This window comes from Panthera tigris, chromosome E2 (assembly GCF_018350195.1).
Source record: "Panthera tigris isolate Pti1 chromosome E2, P.tigris_Pti1_mat1.1, whole genome shotgun sequence".
In the NCBI taxonomy this organism is placed as follows: Eukaryota; Metazoa; Chordata; class Mammalia; order Carnivora; family Felidae; genus Panthera; species Panthera tigris.
In genome coordinates, this window is record NC_056674.1 from 33,634,616 (window position 1) to 33,656,361 (window position 21,746).

The 21,746-nt window shown below is 41.8% G+C and overlaps 1 protein-coding gene across 2 annotated transcripts in view; it reads left to right on the forward strand.

Annotated features, from left to right (window-relative positions):
• Positions 1-21,746, forward strand: part of NUP93 (nucleoporin 93) — a 103,730-nt gene that overhangs the window by 17,906 nt on the left and 64,078 nt on the right. For both annotated transcript variants that reach the window (XM_007090190.3, XM_042968773.1), the window contains exons 2-3: positions 956-1,148; positions 10,791-10,908. In XM_007090190.3, the coding sequence (XP_007090252.1) occupies positions 970-1,148; positions 10,791-10,908 (297 nt within the window). In that variant the 5' untranslated portion in view covers positions 956-969. The remainder of the gene's footprint in view (positions 1-955; positions 1,149-10,790; positions 10,909-21,746) is intronic.

Consider the following 21,746-nt stretch of genomic DNA (forward strand, 5'->3'; position numbering starts at 1 on the left):
CGCAAGGGATGTACAGTATGTATAAGATTCATAAAGGTGTAATATCCATTAAATAGTAACACTGTTCATAGGACTTTTTCTCTGTCAACTGCTGGACAAACAGGTGGTCTTGTTAATAATATTTGTGATCTCGAAGCCAGCTGCTATTTATATTAACACAATTATTAGTAACAGTGGCATTTCTAAAAGTAGTAGGTACTGTAACAATGGAGTCTAATATCCTGAATATCATCTATCACCAGCAGACATGGATCTCTGCTCTCAGTAACCTCGTAAGTGAAAGAATGTGTGAATGGACTCTTGAACATGAATTTTAAGACTGTCTTTTAGGTTAGTGGAGGAACAGGTGTGTGAGAATGACACGGGATTAGTCAGGAGACCTGTGTTCCTGTGTTCGTCCAGCCACACTGCAGCTGAGAGTGCTTGGGGCACCGAACTGAGCTCTGTGTGGACTGGCCTTGCTTATCCTGTCTACTCAGGAGCCTCGTAGAGTTGTTGAGAACCATATGATATAAGGGCCTCATAAATTGCCCTGCCGTCTGTGGATGGTGGGGTTTTTCTAAGACAGGTGGAGGAATAGGAGGTGCCAGGGTGATTGTTCTTTAGCCTTCCCAGCGGGGGCCACCGTGGTTCCATTTCCTTGTTGGCTTTGAGTCTGTGGAAGGAGGCAGGAATTCTGTTCTGTAGCTCGGTATCTTTGCATTTGTTCTCGTGGCAGAAATCAATCTTGGGGCTGTCAATATGCACAGAAATGATCTATTTCTTCACAGTCTGACTCATTTTCTCTGTCAGGCCTGTTCTTGGGCTCTGTTCAGGAACAAATCCTGCTTGTTGATGAGCTGTCTCCTTGTCTGTTTACAAAAAGTCCTCGTGTTCCGTTTAGCTTGTAACAGACTCAGGCAGCATTCGAAGCTTGTCTTTCCCTTGATTTAGGTCTCTTTCCTCCCCCATCTAGGATCTGCATCTCCAATGGATACTGAGGGGTTTGGTGAGCTCCTTCAGCAAGCTGAACAGCTTGCCGCGGAGACTGAGGGCATCTCAGAGCTTCCCCATGTGGAACGGAACCTCCAGGAGATCCAGCAGGCGGGCGAGCGCCTGCGTTCCCGCACCCTCACACGCACGTCCCAGGAGACAGCAGATGTCAAGGCGTGAGTACTGGTGGGGAGGCAGCACAGCTACTGGGTGGCTCAGGGGCAGGATCCGATTCTTTCCTTCCTTGAATTAGGATGCAGTCTGTAAATGACAGACACAAGCCAGATTCTTGGGAATTCAAGAGGTTTTGTAAACAAGTCAGCAGCCTTGTTCTGTCTCCCTGCTCCAGGTTTTCCAGCCTGTCTGCCTGACCAAGCCATGGTCCCGTATCACAGGCAGAGATGATTAGGATGGGAAAAGGTGAAGAGTTTTATCACACAGAAACTCGTTACAGTAGTTCCTGATTGGGTTTGCTGACCACGGGGTCATATTTATGACCGGCTCCCGTAGCTGTATTAGTAAATGCCGTTACACAGATAAGTGTTCCCTTCAAAGCCAGGGAGCACTCCGAGATGAGCAGACTTTTTAAGAGCACTCAGAAGAAATTGATGGGCTGTCAGTGACAAAAAGCCATTCAAGTGAGGGGTGATTCTTTCTGGTCATTGTTGGCAACCCCAACAGCTGCTTCTGCAAGGCCTTGCATGTGCAGTGCCTGCCAGTTGCCCATAGAACAGGAAAGTAGGTGGGCCCAAGAGAGTGCAGCTGAAGAAAAGTGCTGACTGGCTGTCCAGCCAGTGGCTCCTGCTGCCACACGGCATCCGCCAGGCTGTTGATTGCACAGTGGGGGTTGGGGCCCCACTAGCCAGTCCTGGGCCACTTCTGGCGCTACAGCCATGAATTACATGTGGTTCTTGCCCTCAAGGAGCTTGTAATTTTGGGAGACAGGAAAAACAAAACAAAACAAAACTTTGCTGCTTTCCATGAGAACTGTGATTTACTGATTACTTGTGTCAGAAATTTTACTTAATCCTCTCAACGAATATTAGGGCTCTTGTCCCCTCATTACAGTTGAGCAGCTAGGGCTCAGAGAGGACAGGTAACTGTCAGTTCACAGACCTGGTGAGTGTTGAGCCAGGATTCAAATCCAGTAAGGCTGACTCCAGAGCCTTGATGGAAGGGCCATGGGGGGATGGAGGGGTGCTATTACTTGTGACCTTGCTGGGTCTGGAAAATCACTGAGATTCTGTGTGGGCGATGTGGGGAATCGTTAATCGTCTGTTCAGTCTTCATTGTTTGAACTTGAGAAAGACCCAAGTACCGATGTTTCCATGAGGATGTTATTTTGGGTTTGTAACAAATGTCACAAGAGTGAGTATAAGTGCTACATTCTTCTCCCAACTAATCTTGAAAGCTGAGTGCTTTGGCTGCTCCGCTGAGTTAGTAAGGACTTTGTGGAGATTCTGTAGGTCTCCCCAGAATTTTTATTTAAAATGCTGGTTAGTTTTGATTCCATTGGTTTTGGTAAAGGCAAGTCAGAAGAACTCTGGCAGGGATATTTTACCATCCAGCCAGGTGCTCTTCTGCATTGTTTGCCAACACCCCCGCCAGCCTTGAGACAGATCTGCTTACTTGCCCTCCTTGCAGGCTCCTTACTGTTGCTGCCGATCGCCTGCCGTTACCCTCAGTCTTGAGCACGCAGGCTCTGTGCTTGTGTGCAGGGATGCTGCGGGAGCGAAAAGACCGTGATGCCAGCTGAGTTGCTATAGTTATAATTTAATTGCATCAGCTTTACAGCCTATTAAGAGCAAAAAGGGAAAATGTTTTCTTGGTAACAATTATCAGTCATGCTCTCTTTCTTGTAAATTTCCATTCTTCCTCATCTCTTTCTACCTTAAATTCATTATTTTAGGGAGGAGGAAGTTGGAACATTGAAAGAATGGGTATAGGGTGGGGCAGGTGCTTAAAAAGAAACCAAAGGGCTGATGACTGTATTTTTCCACCTTGATAGGCAGACATAAAGTGTGATGTGAATATTTTAGTACAGGGTGAAGGCAGAGAAGAGAACTGAGTAGGAAACATTTTCTTACATGAAATAAATTTTGAAAGAAAATGTGTCTTTAAGATTTTAGTTAAGATTAAATTGTAGATTTAAGATTGAATTGTTCTGTGCTGAATTCATTTGTTTAAATATACTTTGTTGGATTTTTCATTTCAGGGAACAGATTTGAAAGCTCTTTTGCATGTGTGTTTGATATTTTTAAATTGTTAAATTTCTTCACACATAAAGAATATGCATAACATACATAAAGGTGTGAATCAGGGGTTGTCAGCCTGTGACCCATGAGCCAGATCCAGCCCGCTGCCTGTTAGAGTCTTATTGGAACATGGCCACACTTATTTATGTATTGTCTGTGCTGCTTTTGTGCTACAATAGCAGAGTTGAGTGGTTATGACAGAGACCGTATGGCCTGCAGAGCCTGAAATATTTACTGTCTGCCTTTTACAGGATAAGTTTGCTGACTCCTCGTGTAAATAATAATAAAATGAATTGCACGTTGCACAGTGAAGACATAGATATCGTCAGTATCTGTGAAGCCCTCCCTGGGTACCCATTTTCAATCTCATCCCCCCTCCTTTCCCATCAGAGATGCCTCACTGGATTTTTCCAGTCAGATTCAGAAGCCAAACAACTTAGAGTTGTACAAAGAGAAAGCCAGCAGTCACTCTCTGTCCTTAACTTTATCCCCAGAGTAACCAGGGTTATTAATTTGCTTATTCTTTCACACTTCTCTCCATGTTCATGCAAAGCATAGATGCACATTTATGTGCCCACAGTTTCTCAGTAAATTATAAATTTACTTGAGGTAATACCACTAAGCAACCTTTTTGAGCACTTGCTCTTTGTCAGGCATTGTGCCAACCACTTTACATGCGTTATATAATTTCTTCTTAAAATAGCCCTGTGAAATAAGTGTTTATTATCTCTGTTTTATAATTGAGAAACGTCAGATAGCAAGGGCCAAGCCAGAATTCAAATGCAGCTTGGTCAGTACGAATCTCTCCCATTCCTGTGGCACTTCTCAGTTCCCAAAGAATTGTCATAGGCGTTCTCCTGGCTGATGGTCCCGTGTGCTCCTAGAACACCTTTTGTCCTCCTTTTCTGGGACTAGAGTGTTTGACTCCAGCCTCTGTGGTTCTTTGCTCAGGAGAAGCTGCCTGGTTTGCGGAAATTGGGGCAGGTATAAGGCAGGGAGCCTTTGGATTTTCTAACCTTACAAGCTAGAAGTTTCTGGTACAGCCTTTATTTGTAAAGCCACCTGTTACCCTAGATTCCCTGCTCCTTTCCTCAGTTTTCAGTCCGACTCCCTTTCCCCGTCAAGGCTTCTGCCTGTGACTGGACAGTTCCTGTGGGTGCTACCCGCCCCCCCCCCCCAGATGGGACCTTTCTCTTTGGACTATTCTAATAGCTAGGTTTTCCATGTCAAGGCTGTCAACCCTTGTACACCTTAAAACTGCCTAGGCATTGGGCACATTCCCACATACCATGGGTGGCGATATGGCACTTGTGGGACAGAATTTGGCAGTCCCTCTTCCAGGGTCCCTCTTCCAGCAGTCCCCCTTCCAGGGTCCATCCCAAAGATACACTGACAAAACTGTGAAAGACGTGTGCCCAGCAGTATTCATTGTGGCATTATTTGTGATAGCAAAAATTGGAAATGACTGAAGCATCCGTCCATAGGGAGCTGGTTGGATAGATGTGGTATGTCTTTGTAATGGAGTACTTTTCAGTAGTACAGAAGGATGAGAATGTACACTACTATGGAATGACTCCAGGAGATATTGTCAAGTAAAATAGAAAATCAGGTGGAGAAATATGTACAGTACTCTTCCTTATTTAAGAAAGCAGGTAAAAGACACCCAGTGTTCATGAATTGGAAGACTTAATATTATTAAGATGTTAATACTTTCAAAATTGATCTGCAGATTCAGTGCAGTCCTTATCAGAATCCCAGCTGGCTTTTTTTGCAGAAATTGACAAGTTGATCCTGTAATCCATGTGGAAATACAAGAGACCTATAGTGGCCAGATTTTTAAAAGGCAGAAGAAAGTTGGAAGGCTTATAGTTTCAATTTTGTAACTTCAGACAAAACTACCGTAATCGACACCATGTGGTACTGGCATTAAGGACAGACAGTTGAATAGAATTATGAATCCAGAAATAAACCCATGTGTCTATGATCAGCTGATTTTCAACAAGAGTGCCAAGAGCATCTAGTGTTTTTGTCAACAAATAATGTTGGAACAACTGAATATCTATATATAAAAGAATGAAGTTGGACACCTTAACTCTAAATGGAATACAGACCTAAATGTAAAGAGCTAAAGCTTTAAAACTCTTAGAGGGAAACATAGGTCTAAATCTTTCTGACCCTAGGTTAGGCAGAACCTTGTTAGGTAGGAAACCAAAAGCACAAGCGACAGATTAAAAAATAGGTAAATTGAACTTCATCAAAATTAAAAAATTTTGTACTTCAAAGGACACAAGAAAGAAAACCCACAGAATGGGAGAAAATATTTGCAAATTATTTATCTGACAAGGGACTTGTATCCAGAATATTGTTAAAAACTTACAACACAATAAAAACACAACCCAATTTAAAAATGAACAGAAGATCTGAATAGCTGTATCTCCAGAGACGATGTACAGTCAACAAGCAAATGAAGATATGTTCAACATCACCAGCCATCAGGGAAACGCGAATCAAAACCACAACATACTGGGGCGCCTGGGTGGCTCCGTCGGTTAAACGTCTGACTTCAGCTCAGGTCATGTTCTCGCGGTTTGTGAGTTCAAGCCCCACGTTGGGCTCTGTGCTGACAGCTTGGAGCCTGGAGCCTGCTTCGGATTCTGTGTCTCCCTCTCTCTCTGCTCTTCCCCCGCTCATGCTCTCTCTCCTTGAAAAATAAATAAACATTAAAAAAAAAAAAACAACACAACATACCACTTCACACACACATTAGGATGGCTATCATTCAAAGACAGACCATAGTACGTGTTGAGCATGTGGAAAAAGTTGAAACTGCCCTATACTGTTGGTGGGATGATTAGTGGCCCAGTAGAGGTGGTGAGGTATTGACTCTGGACTCATTAGTTCACGTTTGAAATTTGCGCTCATGGTCTCTTAGAATTTGCTAACCTTGGGAGGGGCCGTCCTTCCGATGTCAGCAAGGCCCCAGTTGTGAAAGCATCAGATACAGAAAATAAAAAGGCACGATTAATACAAAAAGTAAACAAACAAAAGGTTACTTACTGGAAAGGGAGGGACTAAAGTAGAGAAAACAGGGACTTTTTTTTTTTTTTAAAATAAATTTGACTTGGGAATTGTGTAAATATTTTACATTATTATAAGACAAAATTAAATTTCAAAAAAGGAGTTCCTAAAAAAGGAAAGTAAATGCTTAATCCAGTTGGTGACATAACCACACATAAAGGAACAGTTCCAAGTGATATCATAATCTGTCTTCAGTCATCATGTCGGAGGTGTTGTTACTGCTGTTTTGGGACTGTTGTGTGTATAGTATAGGATAAAGCAAATAAGTAGGTAGGGTGGTGATGTTGAGAACTGGAACTTTTAGTGTGGGAGATGCAGATAGAAAATCTGTGAAGTTAACCCCAAACTTTGTGTTTTAAATTTTAAATTGGAAGCATCAGTATAAACTCATGATGTAATCTAAAGAAAATTGAAACAGAAGTAAAAACTTCATGTCTAGCTCTGCTTATGGAAAAGGCCTAGAAAGAGTGTAGCAGTGAGCAGGCCTAGTGCCTCAATAGTGCCTCTGAAATCTATTTTTTGTTTGTTTGTTTATTTGTTTATTTTGAGAGAAACCAAGCATGAGCAGGGGAGGGCCAGAGAGACAGGAGAAGGAGAATGCCAAGCAGGCTCCACACGGTCAGTGTGCAGAGCCCGACTTGGTGCTCAAGCTCATGAAACTGTGAGATTATGATGTGAGCTGAAATCAAGAGTCGGACGGATGCTTAACTGACTGAGCCACTCAGGTGCCCCTAAAATCCATTTTTTAATAAAAGCAGCTGGGGCTCTTTGGAGAGTTAGCTGACTCCAGGTCTGGGGCAGGTCTGTGTAAGATGAACATGAGACACCTCGTCATATCAAACAGAGGGAAGTTATGAAGGGCTACTTGAGTCGTGTCAAAAGAACTCAGGAACCATCTTCAGAAGGTCTCTACCGGCTGAAGAGACAATTTGAGCATCATAAGGGTAGTAACTACAATGGATTGAAACACATTAATAAGTGTTTAATATATCCCAGTTCATATATCTATGAATGTTTAAATTTATGAGTTCATAATGACATTAAAACGAAACTCATCAGTCACTTTGAGGGTGCTGGAGAACGATCTCCTAATTCAGAGTAACCATAGTGGATGAAGAGAGTTTCTCTGAAAGGAAATATTCTAGCTGATGAAAATAGAATACCACCATTTTGCAACCCCTTGGGAATTAATGACTCTCAGCAGTGATCACCACTATCTGCCTACATTCCAAAAGAAATAACCAGACATTGCAGACTTCTTGGTCAAAATCTCAAGTAATCTAAGCAAAAAATAATGCCACCCAAATCCAATCAGACCTTTAGAGCTTGTTTTCAATTTAAAGGAAACACAGAGGCTGGAGGAACATGTTAAACGGCATGTGGGGTTGCAGTCAGTAAAACCTGTTACGGGAGAAACTACGCCCTTGCTACTTGTAGTGTAGTCCCATAGGTAAACAGGATTGCGAGCTTTTTAGAAATGGAGAATCTCACGCCCCATCCCGGACCTACCAAGTCAGAGTCTACGTTTTAATGTGCTTTGCAGGTGATTCACATGTACAGTTCAAGTCTCAGTTGTACTGCTCTACAGGGCAAATAATCCAGAGTCTCCAATAAAGAAATTGTAAGGAAAAAAAATGAGATGGGGGAGCAACCCATAGATTAAAAAGGATTTAGGAGGCATATCGTCATTCACAAGCAGAGACCCTTATTTGTATCCCATTCCAAAAAAGCCACAAATTTTTAAATTGTGAAATAATTGGGGGAGTATTTTAGATCTACTTCAGAATAATCTGGGTGGTGGAAAGAGGAAGGTAGGTAGGGATTCACATGAAACGGAGTAGGCTATGACATGTTAATTGTTGAAGCTGGATAATAGGTACAAGGAAGTTTACTATTTTAATTTTGTATTTAAAATTGTTTTTCTATAGGTTAAAAAAAATTTTTAACATTTATTTATTTTTGAGAGACAGAAAGTACGAGTAGTGGAGGGGAAGAGAGAGAGGGAGACTCAGAATCTGAAGCAGGCTCCAGGCTCTGAGCTGTTAGCAGAACCTGACGCAGGGCTCGAACCCACGAACTGTGAGATCATGACCTGAGCCGAAGTTGGACACTTAACCAACTAAGCCACCCAGGCGCCCCGTGTTTTTCTATAAGCGTTTAAAAAGGAGGGCCCACTAAGATGACTGTATTCAAAAAGGTAATAAATATTGGTGAGGTTGTACAAAAAATTGGAACCCTTGTACATCGCTGATGGGAATATGAAATGGTATAACTGCTTTGGAAAACCATCTGGCAGTTCTTCAGAAGGTTAAACAGAGAATTATTGTATGATCTAGCAATTCTACTTCAAGGTATATATATCCAAGAAAAATGAAAACATATATTCACACAGAAACTTGTACTTGAATGTTCATGGCAGCATTTTTCATGATAGCCCCAAATTGGAAACAGCCCAAATGTCTTCTCAACTGATGAATGGATACATACATAAATATAAAATGTGATGTATCCATATAATGGAATACTGTTCAATTATAAGAAGAAATAAAGTGCTGATACAGGTTACAACATGGATGAATCTTGAAAAAGTGTTATGCTAAATGAAAGAAGCTAGTCGCAAAAGGGATGTATTGTATGATTTCATTTATATGAAATGTCCAGAATAGGCAGATCTGTAGAGACAGAAAATAGATGAACGGTTGCCAAGTGTTGTGGGGAGTTTGGGAAGGGACATGAGGAATGACTGCTGGTGGCTAGGGTTAGGGTTAGGGTTAGGGAGGGTGATGAAAATGTTCTAAAATTGCGGTGATGGTTGTACAACTCTATGAATACACTAAAACCAATTGAATTGTATGGTATGTGAATTATATCTGAGTAAAGCTATTATAAAAGGAAGGAGGGTGTTACCCTGATAGCCATGCTCCAGGCTTCACCCAGCACTACTCAGAATCATTGGGAGGAAAGTTGCCTGGGTGATTCTAATGTGTAGCCAGGGCTGAGAACTGCTGTATTAGAAAGTTAGCTGTTACGGATTATTAGAAGAGAGCTAAGATTGCCTATCTGACATGGTAGCCTGGAGGAGAAACCTCAGAGATGGCATTCCAGTTAACCCCTCTAACATGGAAGAGACAAAAATCTACAGTGGGGAGCCCTCTGGGTGCACACCATCTATTTCTGTAGTACTTAGAAGAATAGAAATAAACACGAAGTCCTTTCTCTTCTCCAGTAAGTCTGTTAGTTCAGGACTGGAAATCTTAGGTGTCACCCCTATAAGTGTTAGGGTTATTTGTGCTGCCAAGGGGTCTAGCTTCTTCTCAGTTACTCAGAAGGGGCATCAACTTTGTCGGTGGGATTTTGGGTACCAAATCATCATCCAGGAGAAACAGTCTAAGCATCCAATTCTAAGTTTCTTTCTTCCAGAGAGTGTTCTAGATATTAGTAAGACTGTGATTTATATAAAAAAACAAACAACAAACAACTCTTCCATTGTTACATTGCCCCAGGTGAGTGGAAGTGAAACTAGCCATATTTTTCCCATCTCTCTTCAAAAGCATTTATTCGGTCACAGGCTCCTGTATTATTGGACTGGGCAACAGAGAGGGAGCTTGAAGATGTGATAGATATGACGTTTGGCATTTATTTATTTAATACTTATTTTGAGAGAGAGTGTGTGCTCGCACCTGCACAGGAATAGGAAAGGAGCAAAGAGGGAATCCCAAGCAGGCTCCGTGCTGTCAGCACAGAGCCTGATGTGGGGCTCTGTCCCACGAAGCATGAGATCACGACCTGAGCCAAAATCAAGAGTCGATTGTTCAACCGACTGAGCCTCCCAGGTGTCCCTAGTGTTTGGCTTTTAAAGAGAAGCCATGGGGAACCAGCCTTGGATTTGGGTTTGACTGCACTTTGCAAATCATTGATGGCCCCAGACTTCGTTTTCTCAGCTGATGAATAGTTTCTACTGGGTTATTCCTGAAGCTTCTAAAATTTGTGGTTCACTATAATCTGTCTTTACAGATGCTGTGAATACAGGATGGTGGTAAGAGTTTGTGCTCTGGAGCCTGATGACCTGGCTCTGCCGTTTCCTGGCTCTGTGACTTTGGATGAGTCAGTCAACCTCTTTGCACTTTAGTTCCCCCATCTGTATGTAAAATGGGGATTGAGAATAGCATTTACCTCATGATTTACTTTGCTGTAAAATGTTTGTAGTAGTCTAGCCTATCATTTTATTGATATTTTATCATTTTATTTAGGCAAGTTCTTCAGTGTAATTCAGGCATGATCAGAACTATCGCTTATTACCAGATACAGCACCGTGTCTATTATTCCATGTGATAGATCTTTATGGAAAGGCATAAAAAAACCATATAAAAGTGTCTGGGCTGTACATAGGAGGTTCTGAATAAAAAAATTACTCTCTAATATTTTATGAAGCATATTAGATGTCCTAATCCTGCTTTTTTCTCCCTGCCCTGTATGCTCATGTAGGTCAGTTCTCCTCGGGTCTCGGGGACTTGACATATCCCACATCTCCCAGCGTTTGGAGAGTCTCAGTGCAGCCACCACCTTTGAGCCTCTTGAGCCTGTGAAGGATACAGACATTCAGGTAAGACCTGCCAGGTGCCAGGTCTGGTGCAGGTGGAACCCTAGCATGCAAACCAGGCTGAAGGCCCTGGACCTTTGTTGTCCAGAGGATGTAGGAATTCTAGATTTCTTTGTTAATTCTCTTCCCTAGAGATTAAGAGAATGGGAGACTCTGCTTTGGAGATATGGTGGGGAACATCGGTTACTTTCACAGTGCTCTGAGAGGCTGAATTTAGGAAAGCAATTCTGACCTGCGCTTTTTAGATTATTGTAATTATGAGAACAGATTTTCCTTCCTTCCTTGGGCTTAATCCAGGGCACAGAGACATTAGTTATAAGTTTTTCTTGCTTTCTGTGCTGGATCTCAAATAATTTTACTCTTTGTCTTCCACATTTCTTTTCTACATCTTACTTGTATTGGTTGGCAAAGAGCTGGGGAAAACTTAGAGTACTGTTTACTGAAATGTACTCATCGATTTCTAGGAAGTATTTGGCTGCATTAGAGGCACCAGGAAATGGTCTAATAGAGCACTCCAGTCTCATTTAACCTAACATGCCACTGGCATAATTGATTGCTGTTTTAATCTAATCAGAAACTGGTATGTGCGTGTGTGTGCACGCACACACACAGATTGTTAAGGAAAACCTTGTGATTCATTTAGTTTTGAGGAATTGGGAGGCTGCATTCACGTTAGAGTGAAGGGACAGTGAACTGTCATTTTAATCATTGATTCACATTTGAAATGAAAGGATGCGGGTTCTACAAAGGCAAACCATTGTACAGATGGGTACTAATTGTGTTATTATTTGGGCTCAGTTTGAATTAATACTCTCTACCCACTATCCTTCCCAAGAACTATTTTTATCCATCTAATGGCCACCGTTCTACTGCAGTTATTCCATTTCAGTAACTGAAAACCCTGTGTTTGTGTTGAGTTAAATAACTATAGATGTTATTTTTCCTGTTATTGATATGTTCCCATAGTCTTCAGTTTTTTTAAATCTTGTGTACTAAATCATATTTGCTTGTCACCTTATAGATGCCTGCTCATTTCCATGTAATCTTTTTAAATTTTTTAATGTTTTATTTATTTTTGAGAGAGAGAGGGAGAGAAAGTGCGTGCGCTTGAGAGTGGAGGGGGCGGGGGGCGGCAGAGAGAGAGGGAGACACAATCTGAAACAGGCTCCAGGCTCCGAGCTGTCAGCACCGAGCCCTACGTGGGGCTCAAATTCACGAACTGGAAGATCATGACTGAGCTGAAGTTGGACGTTTAACCAACTGAGCCACCCAGGCGCCCCTCCATGTAATCTTAAAATGGCATGTGTGTGTAACTGTTGTTTCTGTTTTATTTTTAGCTGTACCTTTTTGTCCCTTCTCTTTTACTGCTTGATGCTCTATAAACCGATACTTACAACAAGGATGAGGTGGGCAAAAGGGATAGAGCTCAAATTAATTTGAATAATCATATATTTTGAAGAGAATCCCTAATAGTGTGGAAGAAGTGGCACTCGCTATAAGGTTGTGTGTGTGTGTTTTTAATATTTAAAATTCCAAAGAAGTTTTTTTTTTTTTTTTAACCACCAGCTTTTAAATGTTCTTTAACATATCTGTAATACATATTTGGAGTACTCGGCACATTTAGTAATGCACTTCATGAATTCCCTCTGATGTGGTACTCCATTTTTTTGATTTGAGATATTAATGACAGGTTTATAAATGTATCGAGTCATGATGGTCTTCTAACCTTCTGTTTAATGCATGAACACTGTGCTTCAGCACCCCCATTAGGTGGTTTCCCAGCAGTGGATGCTCGGTCACATCAAAGAGAGTTTCTTAATTTGGAATGAGCATGGCTAAGAGTTTTGGTCCTGCACCACTGGGAAATCTTTGAACTTTGAGAGGAAGCGTGCTTCCATTTCAGAATTTTACCTCAAGCCTTTTCCAGAATAGCTCCAAAAATGCAAAATGGTCAATCCAAGATAACTTTTGATGAATTGGGAATTGATCATCTAGACCTAAAGATTTAAGACTTACTATTTTCAAAATATTCTGTTGATTTCATCTTCTTGCCAACAAAGGCAAAGGAGAACTCAATTTAAGTTTTAAAGGGCTGAGGCCTTGGCTCTATCTGAGATGGTTCTAGTATTGATAGGGGTTAGAAGTTTTGTGTTGTGGGACTCACCCCGCCTATACTTAAGCCTCCTGTGCATACAGTATCTTCTTGTTTAGTACAAGAAGTACACTTCTTGTTTAGTAGTTAGATGTAAGTGCCAAATCAGCTTTCACCCTGAACATGGAGCATTCTTTCTTTTAATCCTTCTCAATGCATTGTTGGTGTTCCAAGAAGAGTCAACTTGGTCATTTTCAGTTTTTTGCTTTTACAAAAGCCAGATGTACTTTTTGACAGACTTTTTTTCTCATTTATTTTAACAGCTTTATTTATTTTATCTTTTTAAATGTTGATTTATATTCTAGAGAGAGAGTGTGCACGGGCATGAGGGAGGGGCAGAAAGAGAGAGGGAGACGGAGAATCCAAAGCTGGGCTCTGAGCTGTCAGTGCAGAGCCCACCTTGGGGCTCAAACTCATGAAATGAGATCATGACCTAGGCTGAGGTTGGACACTTAACCGACTAAGCCACCCCCGCTCCCCTTAACATACTGAGATGCAGTCCACATACCATAAACCTAATGGACTTTTGTGTATAAATTTTTCCAACCAGTGCCGTTTTTGCGATGCGAATGCATCTTAATCCCACATGCCGAGTATCAGTCAGAGTGAATTTATTATGTCAGTTTATAAATTCGTAGAGGGAAATGCTGAAGGATCCTTTGATGGATGCTGTCCGAGACTTTGTACCACCCATTGTTTCTATTACTTAGAAGCCTGAAAAGGCATTTCCCCATGTGTAGATATACAGATAGATACGTGTGTAGTCCTTTTCTGTTTGATGAACATTGATTCTGTTTCCTTCTGTTTCTAATGGAAAGCGTGAAATTAATAGAGGATTTTCACTGTTGCTGTTTGGTTGTTTGTCACGACTGATGATGTTGGCATGCACTGAAAATGCAATTTTAAAAGACTGTAGTGGCCAGCAAAAGTAACCTATTAAAAAAATTTACTTAAATCTATATATATGGCTAACGCTAGGAGAATTTTTTAAAATATGTATTGGTTTTCTTTTTTGGAAATGGTTATAAAGAACGCCTGCATGTTTGTGTAATAGAGGTGAAGAGCAATGGCTGTTAACAGAGCAGGGCACCGCGATGACTGTACTGCTCTGTCCTAAGTTACTTCGTGGTGCTTGCAAGCACAGGCCTTCTCACAGAGATCCACGTGCTCACTTCTGTCTTTGGAAGAAAAATATCAAGGGCAGGTTGCACATCTTTACTATGATCTGAACGGACCTAATGTACCACGGATGATATGTATTATATACTAATAAGGTGCGAATTTACACAGTTTGGTTATATTGTGGGCTTTTCACTAAATTACATGTATATTTCAAGAAGGCTGTGCGGAAATTGCCTGAGTTGGCCATAAAAATGGGAGCTGCAGTTTCTCTGCATTAGGCTCTATTACTTCCAAATGGCATGGGACCAAAATATAATAATGTTATTGCTAAACTTTATTGTATTCGATTCCTAGGGCGGTCACAACAAGTTTCCACAAACTTAGTGGCCTAAAACGTTAGCAATTTGTCCTCTCACAGTTCTGGACTCTAGAACTTTGAAATCAAGGTGTTGGCAACACCATGCTCCCTCTGAAGGCTGTAGGGGAGAATCTTTCCTTTTGTAACTTTTGGTGGCACCGAGCTGTTTCTTAACTCCGGTGTCTTCCTCCATCTCCACAAGGTTTTCCTCCTCTGTGTCCAGTCTCCCTCTCCTTTCTCTCATAAAGACACCAGTCATTGGGTGTAGGGCCCATCCTATATCCAGGATGATCTCATCTTGGGATCCTTATCTTAATCACATATGCAAAGATCATATTTCCAAATAAGGTCATATGCACAGGGACTAGGAGTTAGGATTTACACATGTCTTTTTGGTGGGGGGACACAGGTCAATCCAGTACACGTACAGTGCCAGAAATTTTAAGACTAAATTAACTGTAATTAATGAAACATCATCAAATCTAATTCTTTCATAGCTGTATGGAGTATTGGGCTGAGACATCTATTGCTAGTTGTTCCAGTGATTGCAGACCTCAACCAGATATCTGATCTCACCCTCATCATTCTCTTTGGGGCCTTTGGGAAGACCCCTATCTGACTTCAGAGTTTAATAGTAGTTACTCTTTCCAAACAGACTAACGCTCCAATGTGTTTAACATCTTCCGTTTTCTTTCTTTTTTTTTTTAAGTTTATTTATTTATTTTGAGAGAGAGAGAGAGAGAGAGAGAGAGTGAGTGAGTGCGCGTGAGTGGAGAAGGTCAGAGAGGGAGAGAGAGAATCCCAGGCAGGCTCCATGCTGCATGGGGCTTGATTTCATGAACTGTGAGATCATGACCTGAGCCAAAATCAAGAGTCAGATGCATAACTGACTGAGCCACCCAGGCACCCCAAGAGATATCTATAGAGACATTTTTCAAATAGAAACAGTTTACTTTTCTAAAGCATTACATACTAGTGTTTGGAGTATGTATCGGTCAGATTAACTTGTGAGACTTTACTGCAGTGTGGGGAATACACTTAAGAATTCCCTGAGCTTGCACCAATGGGTTAACAAGGCATAAAGAATTAGACAACCATAGGATGTACACACCCAAGTTTGGGTAAACAAGATTAGATAAACGGGGCAAAGGCCCCCAGTATAGGACAAGTGGGGCAAAAGCCTCCAGTATAGGAGGTATAGGTATAGGAATAGGGAATCTCAGGATGAAAACATCCAAGATGAGGTACACAAGATTAGGTATTCAGGGTGGAAACACCCCCCAACTTAGTACAATAGCAGAAAGCTGCTTTCACTGGAAGGAAGGACCAAATTAGGTAAATGGGTAAATAGGGCTATAGACTGCTGCAGGGCGAAGTTGCCCAGAGCAGAGCTAGTTAGCAAAAGAAAGGTGCCTTGTTGACCCTGAGGTAGCATGCTCTGTCTTTCTTGTCCCCTAGACCAGTTTAGGTCAACAGAGGTGGTGCCTCACTTCTGCTGTAAGTAACCTCTCGCCTAGTGCCAGGATTTTCTTTTGTATTAACCCAAACCCTTAACACCACCTATCTTCAAAACCCCCTTTTCCCTCACACCCATGAGTTAATGTTCATGATTTCATTGTCTCTTTGTGCACGCCCATCACCACGTTTGTGTCTTCGGATCCTAACAGAACAGAGCAAGGACCCTTAACTCGGGGCTCTTGTCTCCTCTTGGATGTTAGCCTCTCTCGCATTTTTAATCCTGCATCCCGCTTTCTTACTGGACAAGAGAGAACTCCAGACCCAGAGTCTGCAGTGGTAGCCAGTGGTAGCACACTGCAGTAGAAGGAGCTGTCTTGTGTGTGTGCATGCATGCACGTGTGGGTATGTGTGTGCATGTGTATGTTTGTACTTCAGCCACCTTTCTTTAGCCTAGAGTAGTGCCTCTGAAATGTCCGAGGCCTCACTTGTGAGGCTCTCCTCATGTGCGCTTCTTTCACGGCCTTCTCAGATCTCTCTCCACAGCCTACAAATACAGTGTGTCCATTTTATTGCCTAGGAAAAAACCAAAACTTTCCAAATGTTTCCCCACAAAGTAAACAGAAATTGAGCTTATGTTCGAATTAATTTAGCAGTCCATTTGGATCTTACATAAGTGATTCTTATCTATTCAGATCCTTCTACCAAAAAACAAAAAAACAAAAAAACCCCCAAAACACAAAAACCCAAAAAAACAAAAACAGAAAGAAGGATCCTGTACGGAAGTTCTTCATAATCTGTGTAAATTTCCAGATGGAAATCTGTCCTGCCCTGTATGAGTAAAGAGAGAATGAAGTCTTAAATAGTGGATAAAATAACTGTATCAAAATTGGAGCCAGAGAAACTGATTTATCAATTACAAGGCTAATGATGCAATAATAATTCACTTGTCAGACACTTGTCTTGCCTACCACATTGCATCCATAATAAAATATTCATTGTTTCCTTCCTTTTTCTGCCCTTGGCCTTGGCAATGTAGAGTATGCTCAGACCACTCTTAGCTTATGTTTTAAATAATCAGAAGAAACTAAATAGCTTTAGTAAGTATAAAAATGAATCACTGCTTGTGTAACCCATTATCACCTAAATTGTTATTTTCCCGGTTTATCTTTTAATTTTATATCTTCGGAATTAAGAGACTGCTGCTTAAATGGAGCTATATATAACAGCTAAGCAGAAAAGTGGTTGTGTTGCTTACTAATTGTGTGTTTGTAGTACTGGCAAGTTGTTAGTGGGGAATTGGTTCCAGAAATCCTGTGGCAGTTTGTTTTGTTGGAAAGAGGGTCAGACTTGCCTAGAGTGATTAGTGTGCTAATAGCAGCTCTTCAGGAATATTACTGGCAAAATATTAATATTGTGGAAGAAGTGTGGTAAGCTTTCCCTCGCTTAAGCCAACTGCGGGAAGGTGCAGTCTGAAGGGATGAACGATATCTGATCTCTGGGATTATTTTTAAGTAGCCCTTTCCATTTGTTTCTAGAAATTGAAACTACTGAGCGTGTATACCGAGGACAGGTCTGACCAGAGCTGCTTTCGTAAATATAAGGAAGAGATGGGGTTCGTTCATTAAGAGTTGCATCTGTTTGCATGCTGATAATTTGTGTAATAGTCCTGAGAAATGTTTTAAGTGGGCAAAATATACCTAGCTCCCCTGTTGTTTCAGCTGTTAGTATGCCTGAGCAGGCTTTTCTGTGGTGGTGATCTAGCCCAAATTGGATGATTAGAAATTTTGAATTGAATGCACCCTGAAGGAATGAGATCTTGCTCTTTAATTGTTCTCACGTAATATAAAAATGTAAGAGAATCTAAGAGCGTGAAGGTTTTTAGTTAAGCGTTTGTCTTTATTGACCTCCTTGCTTATATTCCTCTTGCCCCTAAAAGAGTCAGTGGGAAGTTGATGGTAACCTTTCTTTTGAGTTTTTAGAGGACTTTACTGGATATTTGAATCTTGCCCTTTTGCGGCTTTGTAACAGCTGCTTATCCTGGACTTAAATCAAACAACCTATAGCTAATGTCTGGGGTTCACACTGGCTAATGAATCCATTTCTCATGGGATCCAGAGCCCTGCTAGCTGGAGAGAAACCTTTTCCTGGAACAAACACCAGGTACGTTTTAGGCCGGCATTCAGTTGCAGTGGCCAGGCTGCATATGGAAAAGACCTCCATCTCACTGTGCCTCAGCTTCTTGTTCAGGGCGGTCATGGTGCCAGGCTTTGTCTCTTGTGTGAACACTGCAGTGTCCACGTCACTCCCACTTAACAAACATATTTGCTATTCCTTGTCGCTAAATCCTGACCCAGGGTAAATCTCAGAGCTGGTAAAAACCAGTAAACATGTAAAAAAGAAAAAAATAGTGTCTTCCCAGAAGCTGGTTAATATGTCATCCTGTTTTGTGTTTGTAATTAGGTATTCTGATCCTGATTACTGGGGTAAGTACTGAAATGATTTAATTTTTCTGCCTGTCTGTGATAAGGGAAAAGGTAGGCATTGTGGTCTGGTGGAAAGTATGCAATTACATTAAAGTATCCTGTGAATGGAATTAAAAATGGTAACTTTGGAATAAAAATGGGTGTTAAAGGCGTCGTCTGTGGAAAATGTGAAAAACTGCTTTTATGTGAGCCAAGGATATAAGATTTCAGCCTTTTTACTTATCCATTCACACTTACTCCTGAATGCAGGGCTTTCAGAACAAGCAAGTAAATGGATGCTGAATGCGTTCTGAGCAAGCAGGAAATGACAGGCTTCTTTGTCTTCTCGGAGGTTTCTTATATCCTGTAGTGAGCAAGGGAATATCAATTACCAACTAAAGAAGAAAGAAGTTGGAATGGTTCTGTAAAAGTGTTTTAGAAGAAGCCCATGGCTAAAATATTTATCTAAGAATTTAATAGAGCACTTCAAATATTGGCCAGGCCCTGGTGCCTTTGAACCAGAGTTGAGTCATCCCCTCCCTCCTTCATGAGCTGTCTCTTAACCTGCCGATATCTATTGATGCCCCAGCACTGTGGAGACGGGGAGCATATATTGTCATCTTCAGTCTGGTGTCTTTAAAAGTTGCTTGGTTTCAGGAACCAGAAATGGGCATGTCGTTTCATCTGCTGACCTATTTGATACTGGAGTGAGTGTAATTTAAATGGGAGTTAAAACCTCATTGAATATCGAACACATTACTGTAGACCAGTCTGTCGTTCTCAAATGGCAGCCCTTGACCCTGTGTATCACTTTGATCCGCTTGCTGCGGCACCCTGTGATCTCTTATTTCTGTTTTGGATTGTTCGATCTGAAGCTTTCCAGGCCGGTAGCCTGATGTGGCTCCTTCCATTGTTATCAGTTGCAAAGTGTGGTTCTTCGGTGACAAAACTCTGGGGTCCAGGTTCCTACTGTATCCACTAAAAATCCACATTCTGTGAAGGAAGTGAGAGGGAGCTCAGACAGGGGAGACCCCTGGTTTTGCTTCTTTTTGTTTGTTTGTCGGGGACCAGGAACAGAAGAAGCTGGGAGAAAGTCTGGGCAACATCCTTCACAGACAAGACCTGTATTAGAATTTCTTTTGCTGCAGAGCTCTCAGAACTAGTATGTATTGCTTTCTTTTTAAGCTTTTTCCCCGTTTCACAGATGCTTGGCTTCCATCTTGTACTTCAGATATGGAGAGGTTCAGTGAGCCCCTCAAGCTCAGGTTGCTGGCAGCCGAGCCGAGACTAAGGCCCTCAGTTCTGACAGCCCCAGGTCTGCAACGCTAACGACGCCACTTTAATTATCTTGGAGGACGGAAGGGCGAGGCCTTGCCTCTCACTGTGGAGTGGCTGTGGGCTGAGATGCCATCAGCCAAATCCTGCCTGTGCTTTTGAGAGAACCGCAGCCCTGGAAGCACTGCCCGGAGGCTGCTGCGCGGGGCTGGGCGTGACACGGCTTCCAAGAACTTGTACAGAAAGAAGCCTGGTCATATGGAACATATTGACAACCAGCACCAGGCAATTCATTTAATTTATAAAACAAAGGGGAGGATTAGGTCAGCAGAATGCAAGTGGGAGGGTGGATTTACTGACTGATTTTTATTATTACTACCTGATTTGGTCTCTTTCTTTGAGTGACATGAGCAGGATATGAGGGAGAGTTTCCTCTACTCCTCCCTTTTCTTAAAAAAAAAAAAAAAAGTTTGTCTACTTTAAAATGCTGTCACTATCTTAGGGACAGGCAGAAATGGCCATGAAGGTTATAATGTGCTTGATTTGTTCAAGGTACCAAAATAATCTGGTGTGATATTATCTGGGAGCACTTTGTCTTCTGCCAGGTTTTCTCTTATCCACGGTGCATATCAGTCTCCCATATTGTATTAGATAGGACCAGCGCAGGACCTGGGGATCCTTGGTTTATGGGCATTCACAGTAGCACTTAGTTCTGTGACAGGGTCCCAAACTGTCCCAGAGATCTTCACGGCGAAGAAGTATAGTGGTGGGTATTTTTCTTTTGGAAGGTGTTTACTGAATCGGTGCCTCCCAAACGAGTTTGTCTTAGGCTGAGAGATGCTCTTAGAAAAATACAGTACAAATGAATTACTAGGAGAAAAAAAATGAAATAAAAGACATGCAAAGGATAAGCCTTAGTTTTTCTAATTAAATTCAGTTGACATAAAATTACTCCATCAGCTTGCTATGAAAGTTCTACATGCTTATTCTCTGTTTGGCACCACCTATTTGGGGACTGGTGCTCCTTCAACCACACTTTGAGTAGCGCTAGTTTAAATAGTTGTATTTCCACCCCCCCCCCCAACCTATCCTCTTTCTCCCTTTCCTTCCTTACTTTTCTTCCTTTCTTTAGTTTAAGTGTTTCCTGCTGGTGCAGTGAATCATGGCACTAAAGACAAGTTTTAATTCCTGTCTTCTGTTTTAGTCCAGCTAATATTGAGGAGGCAGAGCTAAGGTTTACTGAACATTTATTTTGTCAAGACACTATACTAGGGGGTGCCTGGGTGGTTCAGTCAGTTGAACGTGCGACTTGGTTCTGCTTCATGTCACGATCTCAAGGTTCATGAGTTCAAGCCCCACATCAGGCTCTGTGCTGACAGTGCAGAGCCTGGTCGGGATTCTCTTTCTCCCTCTCTCTCTGCCCGCCCTCTGCTCGCTCGCTCGCTCGCTCTCTCTCTCTCTCTCTCTCAAAATAAGCAAACTTCAAAAAAAAAAAAAAAAAAAAAAAAAAAAGACACTGAACTAAACACTTCCTGGGTTTCCGGTAACTATTTCAGGCGTATACCATTGTCAGCTGCATTTCACTGATGGGGAAACCTAAGGCCTGCAAAGGCTAGATATGCCAGACTTGAACTCCTTTCTGTTGGTTTGAGTTCAGTACTATGGCCTTAGTCCCCTGGGTTTTAAATTTCATTTGTAGGTCAAAGCTGTTTGGTAAAGAAGTGAATTTTCAAGATATATTTGAAAGAGTGAAGTAGTTGAAGTATTTTAGTAGAAGTACTGCTCAGTGATTGCTCATTTAGAGCAAAATAAAGGCTAGAAAGCCCACAGTGAATGGATGTGGTGGGCATCACACTTATTTATATACGCTTAGTAGTCAAATCATGTTGACTGAGGGACAAAGCTGGAACATGCTTTCTAAACCTTTACACAAATCCCTGCTGGTTTGGGGGTGTTGGGGGTGGTGGGGGGAGAGAAGTTTTGCAGGAAGGCCAAACCTGCTTCATCTGTTTAT